The 13,478-nt window shown below is 40.1% G+C and overlaps 1 protein-coding gene and 1 long non-coding RNA gene across 4 annotated transcripts in view; one reads left to right on the top strand and one right to left on the bottom strand.

Annotated features, from left to right (window-relative positions):
• Positions 1-514: 514 nt before the first annotated feature.
• On the bottom strand, positions 515-4,467 carry LOC310917936. The gene is made up of 3 exons (XR_014591528.1): positions 4,245-4,467; positions 1,688-1,774; positions 515-661 (listed from the first exon to the last, which is right to left on the bottom strand). It is a non-coding gene; the product is annotated as an uncharacterized lncRNA (long non-coding RNA).
• A 184-nt stretch (positions 4,468-4,651) lies between these two features.
• Positions 4,652-13,478, top strand: part of THOC2 (THO complex subunit 2) — a 43,170-nt gene continuing 34,343 nt past the window's right edge. For all 3 annotated transcript variants that reach the window (XM_083876294.1, XM_083876293.1, XM_083876292.1), the window contains exons 1-4: positions 4,652-4,758; positions 10,517-10,572; positions 10,931-11,022; positions 12,158-12,209. In XM_083876294.1, coding sequence (XP_083732420.1) covers positions 4,697-4,758; positions 10,517-10,572; positions 10,931-11,022; positions 12,158-12,209 — 262 coding nt within the window. In that variant the 5' untranslated portion in view covers positions 4,652-4,696. The remainder of the gene's footprint in view (positions 4,759-10,516; positions 10,573-10,930; positions 11,023-12,157; positions 12,210-13,478) is intronic.

The following is a 13,478-nucleotide window of genomic DNA, read 5'->3' as shown; positions in this document are numbered from 1 at the left end:
CCTCGGCCCGCTCAGCCGCCACAATCCCCTCAGTTTCCTCGGCCCCTTCGGCCCCGCTCAGCTCCTCCGTTTCTCCGCCCGAACGCTCCCGGCTCCTCCCCGGCCCCTCCAGCAGTCCTTCCATGTCACACCATCCTCTCCACACAGTTTCATGTTGTGTGACGGGGATCTGCTTCCTGCTATCCTCAGGAAAACTCAGCTACTTGGAATAATGTTCTCAAACGTTTTTGGTTTTCCCCTCGTGCGTGCTTGCCAACAATAGCGACTCACTTTTTTCACACCATTATCTCCAAAGACTCGTGGCAGATAGTGTGGACAGCTTCAGGAGAAGCAGAGTAATTACACAATGTATTAGAATCTTTGCAGATCCCAGGGCTTACACTGAAAGCCCTTTTGAGTAAGGATTGCTTCTCACTTTGTTGTCCACCATCAAGACCCCAGTTTGATTCAAAGCTTCATTGCAAGTAACTATAGTATACAGTAAGTAATGAAATAGTAACAAACTCACTTTGATTGATTATGAAAAACACATAACGGTTATTCAGTAATCAACAACAATACTCAACAACTCAGGATGCAATCCCACATACTGCTTGCTCTTCATTCAGAAAGGAATGACCCGCAATCCATAACACGATGCAGCACAATGGTGATGCTGAGCCTGTAAGAAATAAACAGCCCTACTGCAGTACTGAGACACATCCATCTAAACTTATCCCACATCAATCCAAGGCCAAGAGCATTTATTTAATCATCTTTGGCACAATAAGAGAACTGCACCTTAACACTGCAATGTGAACATGAATATTTAATCTCCTAAGTCCTTGTCACATCACATTACTAATACATTCATTAGCAGTGATTTTCACAAAGGCCCTTGCTCTATTGAGGTTTGATACTTCTCCAAATGAAGCAGATTGTTTGCAGAGGTCACAAAGTGGTTCTGCAAAGAACCACTTTCAGATTTAGGTGTCCCATGGTAAAAGTTTAAATCAAAAAGCTCTCACCCCTGCAGAAGGTTAGATGAGATTGCCTTCTGAAAACCTTTCCATCAAAATAAATGAGATAAAACTTAAAAAATCAGATCATACCAAAAGTACCGTCTCTTTGAAATTTTCTTTACACAATCATGTTAAAAATTTCAATCAGTTACAATCTGTTTGAGTCAGATAAACATAAACTCGACTTAGCACACAGTTCTTTGATACAAACTGTTTAGTCAACCATAGGTCAAGAGTCACAGAGGTTCATATGGGAAACTGTGTTTGTTGAAATAGTCCCTAAGAAATTAATGTAATTTATTTCCTATTCATCTCATTGACTTATCAATTGGACCATTAGCACCAGATTAATGAATGGAGTGAAAAAACCTATGCAGTCCTGAGCTGGGATTTCAGAGGTGCAGCAAAGAAGAAAATCAAACACAGAAAAATGACAAAATGGTGACGTGACAAGGAACATTTTTCTCATGAACATGACAATAGAAAATTGAATAACTAATAAGCAACAGATGTTTGAAAGCTGTCTTTTCCCTTGAATTATATCCAGTACTTTCACTACCATTGGAAGAAGAGATGTAGTCATTTGATAGGAAAGCCATGCACTTGTATGCTGGTCCACAGAAAATCAAATCTAATTCTCTCTTTCAAAGCAGTAGGACACTCTTTTCTTTATCCACAGCACTTACTATTACAGCACATTTTTTCTTTCTTTTTGTTGCAAGCAGGTGATAAATGTCATTCTCATTACATTTTCATGAAGGCAGCAAAGGAGTCTGAAGGGAAGTTTGAGAAAAATAGAGGCGTAATTATAGCACAGAAACAGGAAAAGCTGAAAAACCTGATGAGCCTTTTCAACTTCAGTAATGAAATCTTATGCAAGACAAACATTCCTGTAACTCTCAAATCCACTGCTGATCAGACAATGCAATAAAATACCATCTCATTAAAACTAAAACCATCAAAGAATGGCAACAGTACTGGACTTGATTATACATGCCCTGTGGGAAAGTTACCAACTAAACATGTGAAAACTGAATCTTCCTTTGATGACTTAGTATGCTGCTGCTGAAAGTACTTCTAAGTTCACTTCAGTGTGATGTCAAATCAGAGACACTGTTTACATTCTTTCACAATCCACTGAGCAGAGGAGCTAAGATAAATGCCAAATGAAGAGGAAAATGCAACTATTGATTTATCTTAGTTCTATTTGAACTGATTAATGCAAGAAAAAAAATATTCTAGAGACAGAACTTTGCACTTAGCAAGCATGTGACAGATGGCTACATACATGGTTTTCTATTCCTAATTCCTTCATGCTGGAATATTAGCACTGGCACACAGGCAGTATTTAAGTCTGATACAATAAGTAGAAAAATGGCAAGTTGGAGGCAATGCTTGCCTGTTCCCTGCATGATTCCACATGTATGCCCTGACAGGAGAAAGGAGACAGAGAGGAGCAAAAAGGAATGCTGTGGTTAACAAACATGTCCCTTTAACCGATCACTTTGGTCATTAATTATCCCCACATCCTGTTGATGATGTCTGAGAGTTATTATATATGTGGGCAACTCAACATGACCATCCAAATCTTAGCAGAGCAAGCTTATTAAATGCTTTACATTACTGTGGGAGTTTAAAAAATATGTTCTTCACATGTCTAAGGCAGGTGTATTTAGCTATCCTCTGACCTTGAACTCATATAAACCATCAGAAAAAAAAGGCAGCAGCAGAGTGGAGAGCAATGGACAAGGTGCCCCACGCTGCCTTCCAGGCCGGGATCAAGATAAGGAGTCCTGACTGAGAGTTCCACAAATAGCTTCTCTGACTCCTAACAGTTTGCAAACCCCAAGTTTAGGTAGGGGTTCAGAATTTCTCTGACGTGATTATCATTAGCCACAGATACACTTTCATTTTAACATACTTGGTATCTCAGGTACACAACCCAAACAAGGGCATGGACCCTGTCGGTAAGAGCCTGATTTACCAAATTCAGGTTTTACTCTCCCTTTATCAATGAGAGATTGATATTCTCAGATCAAATTGTCTCATTATCAATGCACTAATACCATTAACCCCTCACAATAAACCAGCACGAGGCATCTATGCCATGGGATTAAAAAAAAGGGAATTTAGAATGACTGCCTTGTCATATGAATTCCATGGATCTGGTTAATACAGCAGAAATGAGCTGTTGGATATTTTATTTCTTCTGCTTTTGTACATTTCCAGCTCTCCCAACAGATGTCTATAGTATTTACTTAGAAAACCAAGAATAAATATATTTTTATAAGATCCAATTACCACTGATATTTTTCTAGCTATATATTTGCTGAATAATGTACTACACCTTTGAAAAGATTGTATTTAGTGTTCAGTTCAGTAACTTCCTGCTGCTATCTAGCTGTTAGCACACTGGTGACACAGGCATTTCCTTTAATGTAGCTGGGACAAAGCCTGCAGAGTACTTCTTTATTCAGGCAGGAAGCACAGTAGGTGACTTAAGACTGTGCTGAGATGTATCCTGCCTTTGGAGGCATCATTTTTCCTTCTTTTCAAAATTTTATTTTATTCCATTATTTAGAAAGGTAAATGTCAACCTGTAGAAATAAAAGAAAGAAAAACAAAACTGTCCTGGCTTTTAACAAGGTTCTCTGGCTCATTTATACAAATCTTAGTATGCCCAGGACACTTTTTCTAGCACAGAAAAGCCTCAAGAAAAGATGAAGAATAGACTATAAAGGGTGTTTTGTAGAACTAAAACATAAGTCTTTTTAACCTAGGAATTCCTCCCAATTCTGCTAAGATCAGGAGGTAATGAGAAAGATATTTCACTACATAAAGAGGTCCACCCAAAAGCAAGGATAAGTCAAAACTGAATATGACTTTATAGCCTGAAACCAAGGCTACTCTGTGTCAAAAATATATTATTCTGAAGAGGAATTGGTACATACTTATTTAAAAAATATTTTGCTTTGCCTACATTACTTTATTAAAATGCATAACTGTATACGTTTTAGAGCTTATATATTATATATATAATGCATATTAATTGAGTATGTTTTACATAAATTCCACCACTGTTTTGTATAGCACCATAGAAACATTGTGGAATCAGACTCTTCTCAGAGTAGATTTTAAAATAGTTTCTGTCATGTGTATTTCTACATTGCATGCACTATCTTTTATTTTCAGCCTGTCCCAGTCCGTTAACAACATACTTCAAGAAAGAAGAGGTTTAGATACCTTAAGTAAATTTAGGATTTAACCTGTTGGTCCTGCAATGATCTGATGGCTTTATTCTACTGTATTTCTCCAAGACTGTCTCTTCCTGCCCATCGTGAAGGCAAAATCTCACATTTCTACACTCAGGCCTTACGCAGCTATTCCTACACACATCCTTGCACATAATATACATTTTGTTATATTGTCCAGTGCAAGGCCCCAAGGCGCACCCAGCGTGTTCAGCTCCGAGGCTCTGAGGCGCATGCGCCGCCCCGCCCGGCCCCGCCCCGCGGCGGTAACGCGCATGCTCGGTGCGGCCCCGTTCCGCGGCCCCGCGCAGGCGCAGTCCGCCCGCCGCCTCCCGCCCGGCGCGGCCGCGTCCCGCGTCCCGCGGTTCCTCGCGGCCCGTCCGTCCCCTCTGACCCGGCCCCGCCGCCGCCGCTGCATCCGGGCCTGGGCGCCACTCGGGGAATATGGCGGCGCTGCTCCCGGCCGAGTGGGTCAAGAACTGGGAGAAAGGCGGCAAGAGCGAGTTGTGAGTGCGGGGCCTGGCCGCGAGGAGGGCCGGGGCGCTGCGGCCTGCGGGGAGGAGGCGGGGGCGCTCGGGCCTCGCCGGCCCGGGGAGGCTGCGGGGCGGCGGGCGGGACGTGCCTCGGGGCCGCGTCCTTGCTGCTGGGCGTGGGGTCGGGCCGTGATCGGGAGGAGGCCCCGGGCCGCCCTCCCGCGCGGCTCGGCCGGTGCCGCCGCCTTCCGCCGACGCTTGGAGCCGCGGCCGGCCCCGCTCTCCCGGCGCCCCGAGCGCCCCCTTCCAGCCCCCGGGCCGGGTGTGTCGGGGCTCGGGCTTGTCTGCAGCCGCCCCTCGCGGTAATATGGACCCTGAAGCGTTCCCGTGTCGCTAGTTCTACAGTGCTGACCTTTCCGGCACAGGCTTCAGCCCCTGTTCCCAGCCTTGTACCCGTCCCGCTGGGACTGGCCCCGTATTCTTTGATCCAGGCAAAATACGATCAGGTAGTCGTGCTTCTATCCTACAAAGTAACCTTTGTACACGGAGGGGTCTGGTTGCAACCTCTCGAGTTAATCCAGGTGTGCCGGGAGCTCTCCGTTCTGGGCCTGTGTCTGTTCTAAGCCATCGCAGTGTGACGAGTTCACTAAAGGTGTTTCAGGAGGCGATTGACCAGTTTGATCATTTCATGTTACTCTGTTAGTTTAAACGGGTGTCCTCTGCACTGACTATATACTCTATATGCTCTTATTTTAATTCTTCCATGTGCTTTTGTTTTTTGATGTAAGTAAAAAACCCTGAACTGTTAAATATGGATGTTGAAGGGATCACTTAAAGAAACACTTCTTGATTTTGTTCTTGTTTTTTGAAAGGCTGTGCAGCTTTGGCAGTGAATTTTCCTTGTGCATGAAGAAAACAGCAGTGGGTTGGAGATTAGAGAATGTAGAGAATCCCTGCACAAAACACTGTTCTTTCCAGAGCCTCCATTTTGTAGTGGAAGGGGCCTCCTGTGTAGCCGTGTACTTTTGGTTTGAATTATGCTGGAACCATTACCGTGTTAATGTGCAGGCTGAACATGATGTGGGGAGTTTGCAAGAGGACAGACATTTCAGAGCTGATCATGGAATGACAACTGTGCTGTTCTCACTGGGTTCTCAGCACTCTGAGCTCTGTAAGAGGCAACTTACCTCAGCTCTTGACCATGATAAAACCTTTTAGGGTTCTTCTCTCCCCTGAGCAGTCCTTCTTACAGGTGATGGGAAGTTTCATCTGCTGTGGGACCAAAGCACAAAATGATTAGCTGGATTCGTGTTCCTCTGGTCCTCACATTTCATTTGGAATACTGCTGGGATGATGTTCCAGGCATGACTGAAGGAGCAGTTTGCAGATCAGGCCTTGTGTTTTAAAAGAAATGTAATTGTGTCTGGAGAAGAGTTGTCAGGTTTTGCAGCGGTAGCTTTATCAATCCGAGGAATATGCATGAATTTATTTTCTAGAATCTAAAGTATATGTATCTGTAGACAATATTTAAGGAACTTTTCAGGAAACCAGCTTTATTGGGAGAGTCTTCAGTGTGTTAACTTTTTTTTCTTTTTCCAAAGCTTCCTATCTCCTGATTTGCTAGAGGAAAACAGAGCTAGGATGCCATCATTTCAGAATGAAACACATGAAGTGTTTTTAAACATTGAAGTAAAAAGGGAATAAATGCAATAACACTACTTATTTTTATTGAATTATTTATCTAATACCAGTATGCTCAATAATAATAATTAGATCTAGGCCTAAGTTGATCACCCTTGATCTTAGTGGTTCAAAGTTAAGACAATGCATTATAATGGTGTTAGAAAAGTGGAAAGGGGAAGGATGCTGCAGAAGGACAAAACTGACATTACTAGCATATAGAGGAATTTTAAAAATTTAGAAGTTTTTTTGTAGGCATTTTAAGGGGATAAAACCCCTTCATAATTAGTAGCAAAGATTAGTTCTTATGGAAAAAATATTTACTTGTTGGAGCATGAAATGGCTTACATGATCTGGCTAGATCAGTTGATACAGTATTTTGGCAGTTAGTAGTTACCTAAATGAAATCACATTTCTGTGTTTTAGGAGAATATGAAACTGTACTGAGAAAAGTAAATGGTTAGTTTTAATTTGGTATTTCAGCTTCTACTGGGATTAATAATGGATGCTTAAGATAATTGCTGTGTTGTTTTTTGGTTTTTGGTTGATTGTTTTTTTGAATGGTTTGGTATTTTTGATTATGTGATCAACTTGTCATGATTTAACAGTACTATCTAGAAATCAAAAGGTAAGTTAAGGATTTTGTGTGCTCAGGGTGTCATAATGTTAATTAGTAACGCGGCGGTGACTGTTGGCTTCCAAGACATTGTTCAAAACTGTACAATCTTTGATTTTAATTAATCAAGCTACTGATGTGTAATAGTATCTAATAAAAATACATAAATGTGGTAGTTTCAAGTGTATGTACCTGCCAAAATTGCATTGGTCAGGATGTGGCCGTCTTACACATCACTTTCCTGTTCAGATCCTTCTCTGGGTACAGTTCACTAAGTTCTGTTCATTCATTTGCTACTACCAGATACTTGTGTGCACATGAGGTCTGAGGGTGACTCCTTCTGCTGCTCAGTCTGGGCTCCTTGCAGACCCACTTGTGTTGCTGTCTTTGTAGGAAAATAGTGTTTTCCACAGCGTGGTGCTGATCTGGGACTGCAGCCCACGTGGACATGTATAACACGCACAGTAACTGGTGCCTTACCTTGTTTTGTGACAGATTCAATATGTCAAGGAGCCTTCAGTGTGGCTGGAGGGCTTCAGTAAAGTGTCTGCCTCATGGTTTATGCAATATGTTAAGCCTCAAGATAAACTGAAGAAGCTTAACATTCTGTAAATGTGAAATTTTGAGACTGGATCTTTGAGGCACTTGCAGCTTGTTTGTTACTTCAATCAACACTGTAACATTGCTCATGCCAGTGAAGGGCTGAGCCTCAGCAAAAGAGAGTTTGGTTGTGGTAGTGCCATCCTGATTGCAAAATGCAATTGATTGCACTTTATCTCCACTAAAGAACTACCTGCATCAGTTGAATTCTGCACAGTTAAACACCAGCAGGCCCATGCACTGTGTGATAATTACTGCTTTAATCCACATATGTGGGTGAGATGGAGGTTGGAGGATGTGGGATGTGAGTTGGGAGCCTCAGTTCTGGTGCTGCCTCTGCCATGTTCACACTGCTTCAGAACTTGTGTTTTCAGCAAGTCTATCCCATCGTAGTCCAAAATAAATTTAATTTTGAAACTCTGGTTTTCAAAAGTGACTCTATGTGTTTTTTAAAAAAAAACATTTTTACTTTCTGGGTTATCCTATTTTTAAAGGGCGTTCTACACCCATTAACAGTTTTACGTTCAGATGAAGAGATGTAGGTTTTATTAGGGCAGGGCTGTTCTTCATCCTAAGCTTGCAGCAATGAGCCAACCAGGCTGGAGTAGTGAGTCAAATGAACACTTACCAGAGTGTGTCTGGTGAAGGTGCAGCTGTTTTGATCTTAATTTCATGTACTTATCTAAGACTAGATGAACTAATCTCTCAGCTTGGTGTTTGTTACTGGAAAGGAGGGCTTCTGCCTTGTCTCCAGTCCCCAGGGTGCCTCTGTGGCCTCCTGGGAAGTGCTTCAGCTTGCAGAGGTGGCTGAAGATTTGGATTTTCACCAGTTTCCTGCCAGGTTTGTCAGTGGCACTGAGGTAATGATTGGGAGGGCTGAAACTGTGCTGCTGAGAAGGGAGGAAGTGTTTATGAGTGTGTCCCATTTCTGCAGCAACGTGCCATTAAATGAGTGCAGCTGTCCTGCCTGGCAGCACCTACAGGAAAGGTGCTCTTCCTTTGAGACAATGCCTCCAGAAAAGAATAGAATCATGAAAAGAAAGACTTTTGCCTTATTTTTTCTCCCTCCAAATTAATAATTCAGGGAGTTTTAATTGCAAATATTAAGCATGTTATTTTGCAGATTCATCTTAAGAGTTTTTTCTGTATTGATCAAACAGATTAATGTCTTAAAGTAGTGTTGTGTTGTTAACACTGTTTTGATACTGTTGGAAAAAGAATGGGAAGGGGTTGAAACTCTGATTTTGTATTAAGATCTACTTAATAGAACTCACCAGTCCAAGCAGACAGGGTTGTTGCCCTTGTTACCTGGTTGAGGATACTTAGGACATAGGGGCCAAAGTGTATATCTCAGAATTTTTTTTTTTTTTTTTTTTTTTTTATCTGATGTTTCATTTTACTGTTATTTGTATACAGGACTTAGGAATGAGTGTTTATGGGGCACATTATTTAAGAAAGAGTGATTAAAATTTAAGAAAATTGATTTATATTAAATTGATACAGTCTTTGGGGACAGCTAGGGAGAAAAATTTGCTCTTTAAAAATGTAAAAATGTTTCTTACCATTAATGAAAATTAAAATACTTATTCCCCTGTTTTGCTGTCTCTATTCTAGCTATTTCCAAATAAATTGCATTCTCTTCAATAGTATTTAGGACATCTTAGCCATGGACATCTTTGCTTTTTGCTGAGGTTCAATGTTTCTGGTGATTGTTATGTGTGAAACTCCCTAGTTTCCAGTTGTCTGAAGGGTGTGTATACCTTATATTTGCTAATTATAGTCCTTTGATTGCTGGAACAGCTGTTTAGTTCTGCTAGAGAAGTGATAATCTATATAGGATGCAAATAGAATGAGTAATGGATTGTTACAGAACTATTTTTACTGTTGTTTTTCATGATAAGCCTCTGTAATAATGGTACATATCTGCCTTATTTGAGACAGCTTAAAATGGCTCTCACAGCAAACTGTGTTCTTGCCATTTTATGTAGGAATGAGACGTGGCTCTGAGAGTCTCCTCAGTTTCTGCGTGTAAAAGATACTCTGAAAAATATGTGAACTTTGGGTTGAAAATGGGCAAATATGACAAAAGGTCTTAAAATATTCCCTGGTGTCTGTTATGATAAAGATAAATCTCTACCCTTTTTGAATACTGTCAGTTTTAAATATGAAACTGCTTTTGAAACCTCATGCTGGGGTGACAGTAGTGGTGGAGAAGAGGGAAGATCCTTCTGTCTTGGAAGCATGTCCATGTAGTGAAGAAGGCTGTTCTTTAGGAATTTATTTTTCTAACACAGAGAACTATTAATTTATCTGATGGAACAGTATGCACAGTACTCAGAGTGCTTTTTGCATATGGCTGTTTGGGTGAGGGAGCCCCAGGAGCCACCAGTGACAATGCAACATGACAGGTTTTTGCTTCCTAGAGTGGATTTTTTTAGGGACTAGAATAAAGAAAATATCTGTCTCACTCTTGGTGAAACATTGCATGAGAAAATCATGCAATTTAGAAACATAATTTAATGTTAAAAGTTTTTTACAAGCAGGAGTTCAGAAACTACTGTAGTAATAGTAATTCTATGAGAAGCATTTCCTCACTGGATAATGTTAGGAGGTGATTGCTGGGACTTCCACAGTGCCTCATGTTCTCACTTTCCTCAAGAAGTTGTAATGTCGGGAAGAATATTTATATGTGTATGGGATCTGTTTGGAATCTTGTGTTTCTTTGCTGTGTAAGTTCTCTGAATTAGAGTTTAATTTTGAAAAATTAAAATGTTGTCATCCGTTTAAACCACCCTAATCTAAAGCTGTTTTAGCCAGAGCATCAACCAAAAAGAACCCCAAAATGCTTGTATGCTAATATCTAATGTTTTTTTTTTTAAATTTGTTTTATTTTAGTGTGCAGCTGTGTCGTGCTCTCAGTGAAAACAAAAACCATGATGTGGGTTTCAGAGGTGAGTTGTGTGGTTGGTTTGTTGGCTTTAGTTAAATAAAAACCAAGCCTGGAAACAGTCAATCGTGATACCTTTGCATGTATGTGCTTGGAACATTCATGTCTGGTGACATTAGTGTGTGCTAAAGGTGAATACTGCAAATGCAGATACCCACTTTATGCTTGTGTGAAATGTTAGACACTGATGATCCATTTTAATCTATCAGTGATAACAAAGTAATTCCCTTTATTAGCAAGGGAAGCGTATCCCCTTTATTTGTCTGTTGTCTGAATTCTGCAGCATTACTGTAAACATTGCTTTAGCAGCTAGACAGAGGATTAGCTAATATGTTCCTTAGTCATCTCCTGTCTTTCCACAGATATTCAGCAGGCTTTGTATGAGCTTGCTTACCACGTTGTCAGAGGAAACCTAAAGCATGATCAAGCTTCTAATGTTCTTGGTGATGTCATAGTAAGTATATATTTATAACCACTGCATACTTACTAAAGTCTTCCTTATAGAAAAGATTCCTTACTTACATCTTTTCATATAAAAAATGAAATCCAAGCATGAGAATATTCAAGAAGTTTTTCTTTTGACGTGTCTAAAAAGTCATTCTTGTCAAATTTTTCATTTGGGTACTTGATATATATGTAGACTGGCAGGGTTTCATTTTTTCCCTCCACATTTCATGGTGAGGAATAGATGTTTCAGCATAAATTAAAAATTAAGTCACTTTTTAAGGGCACATGAAGACTGAAGTTGTTAGTAAAGAAATGTCACTTGCTCATGCAGCACATCTGTGATGCCACCTACTGGTATTTTTAACAGTGGGACAATGTGCCAGCCATTTCAGTGTTGGGATGTCCAGGTTCTGTGGGGGCCCTTGAAATAATGTATTAGACTTATTTTTTGTTTGAAAAAAGTTTTTCTTAAAACACTTTGAATAAGTAGAGAAAATAGGGGAACCAGAAATTTCCTCTAAACTTCCGAGCTTACCAAATATTGCTGTTTCTTTAAAAAGCAAACTAGGAAAAATGCATTAAAATATTTTAGAAATGATTTCTTATTTTTGGTAAGTTGCTGTTTTGATGTGTATGGAACGTTCAGGAAAAATGTGTTGCAATAATTTAGTGTAACCTTTTTAGGATTTTTGAACTGGAGCATTGGTGTTGAGGGAAGGCTAGGCTGTAGGCACCGTGATGTTGGGGTGGCATGGGAAATGTTGGGTCTTGTGGGAAGTGGTGATTTGTTTGGTGCCTGAGAAACTGCAGGTCAATGTCTGGGCTCCTGCTCCTCCTGCAGGGCTAAAGAGGTGGAGGGACTGACCAGGGGCTTTTGTCCCTGCTCACAAAATACACTTGAATTACATTTCAATGTTATGGGGTTTCACTTTGTATCAGTAATTAGTACAGCACTTACCTTAGATAATAATCAGTAATTAAGCATCTTTATTAGTAGTATGAATTATTAATAATATAAGTAATATGTATTATTAATTAATCTGAACTTTATGATGAAGTGTTGTTTTATATAATGCAAAAATTTTCTAAGCACGCATACTGGAATTTCTTTGTTCATTAAATGGGATCTTGTTTCTTGTTAGGAATTCCGAGAGGACATGCCTTCTATCCTAGCTGATGTGTTCTGCATATTAGGTCAGTTGGGTTCCCTTCCTTTCAGCATTGCAACAGATCTGGAGAAATTCATGTTTTGTGCATCTGCTTGTTGACTTCTTCAGGAAGTGTCACTAAATCTGTAAAGCATCAGTAGAAAGCATGTGTTGATTCTTCCTCAGTGTATCTGTACCTCACTTGTTAATGTCTTTTCATTCTGCTTTGTTCTGTTATAGTTTCCAGAAGTTTGCCTATTAAAGGCAGTGGAAGTTGATCTGCCAAGGATAGTTAAAGGAGCTAGCTTGTAAGAATGTTGGATGTTAGCTAATGGAATCAGTGACTTAGTGATGTTATCATTCTTAAATATTTTAAATAAAAGTTGACTTACTGGTAGGTAGATCCTTTCTCCTCAGAATGTGTTCTGTAAATATTTTTGTCTGTACAGCCACTGTGAGTGAAATGGAGCTTATGCTGATTGTCCAGAAATCTAAAGGCAAATGGCATTGAGTGACTATCTGCCAGCTGAGCAGCCTTTAAAGATGTGCACGTCTTATTCTGGTGATAACTTCTGGATTTTTGTGTTCTAATATTGATCCAAAATTGTTGCTCTCATGTCTTCCAGCTTTACCTGCCTGCAGTTTCTGTCTTGCTCCATGTCTGTGTTTTTCAACAAATTTCAGAAAGTTCTTTAGCTGGTCTGGTCATCACAGGTCCTGTGTGTTCTGTGTATTGAAGGAGTGAGGCATCTTCTGTGCTGTGGTTGCCTGTGAAGAGGCACCTCATTAAGTTTGCATGTGTAGCCTTGGTTTTATACACCTGAATGATAAATTTTGACTTTGTTTTATTCATACTGTTTCATTCTGTGTACTTGTGTTATCATTTTGTAATAATAGTTTTCATAATGCAGTATTACACTGATGTCCTTTCTTTTTAAATCTGCATTAGAAGACTTGAATTAGCTGCTTCTTGAACTACATGAATAACTGAAACTAGTGTATCTGTCTGCCTTTTTCTATTTATTTTTCTTTCCCCCCTTTCCTTTAAATCAGTGTGTAGCCAAATGCCCTGGTGTCACTGGTAGCAGAGAATAGTATGGCCGAGGAGGGCTAGGCTTCAAACTAGGACAAAGGATGTTTGACAATTTCTTGCTTGTTTGCTTTAACCCCTTTTTTACTCTAATCAGTATTTGCTACTATCAGTTCTTCCGCAATTGTTTGTGTTTCAGTATATGAGAATTTTCATTTGTCCACTCATCCACATACCCTGGAAACATTTTTTACTGCAGCTTGGTCTTTGGCTGAGAGTCTTGGC

This window comes from Zosterops lateralis (genome assembly GCF_965231275.1).
Source record: "Zosterops lateralis genome assembly, chromosome: 21".
In the NCBI taxonomy this organism is placed as follows: Eukaryota; Metazoa; Chordata; class Aves; order Passeriformes; family Zosteropidae; genus Zosterops; species Zosterops lateralis.
Note: the sequence above shows the minus strand (reverse complement) of the source record. Positions and strands in the feature narration are given on the sequence as shown.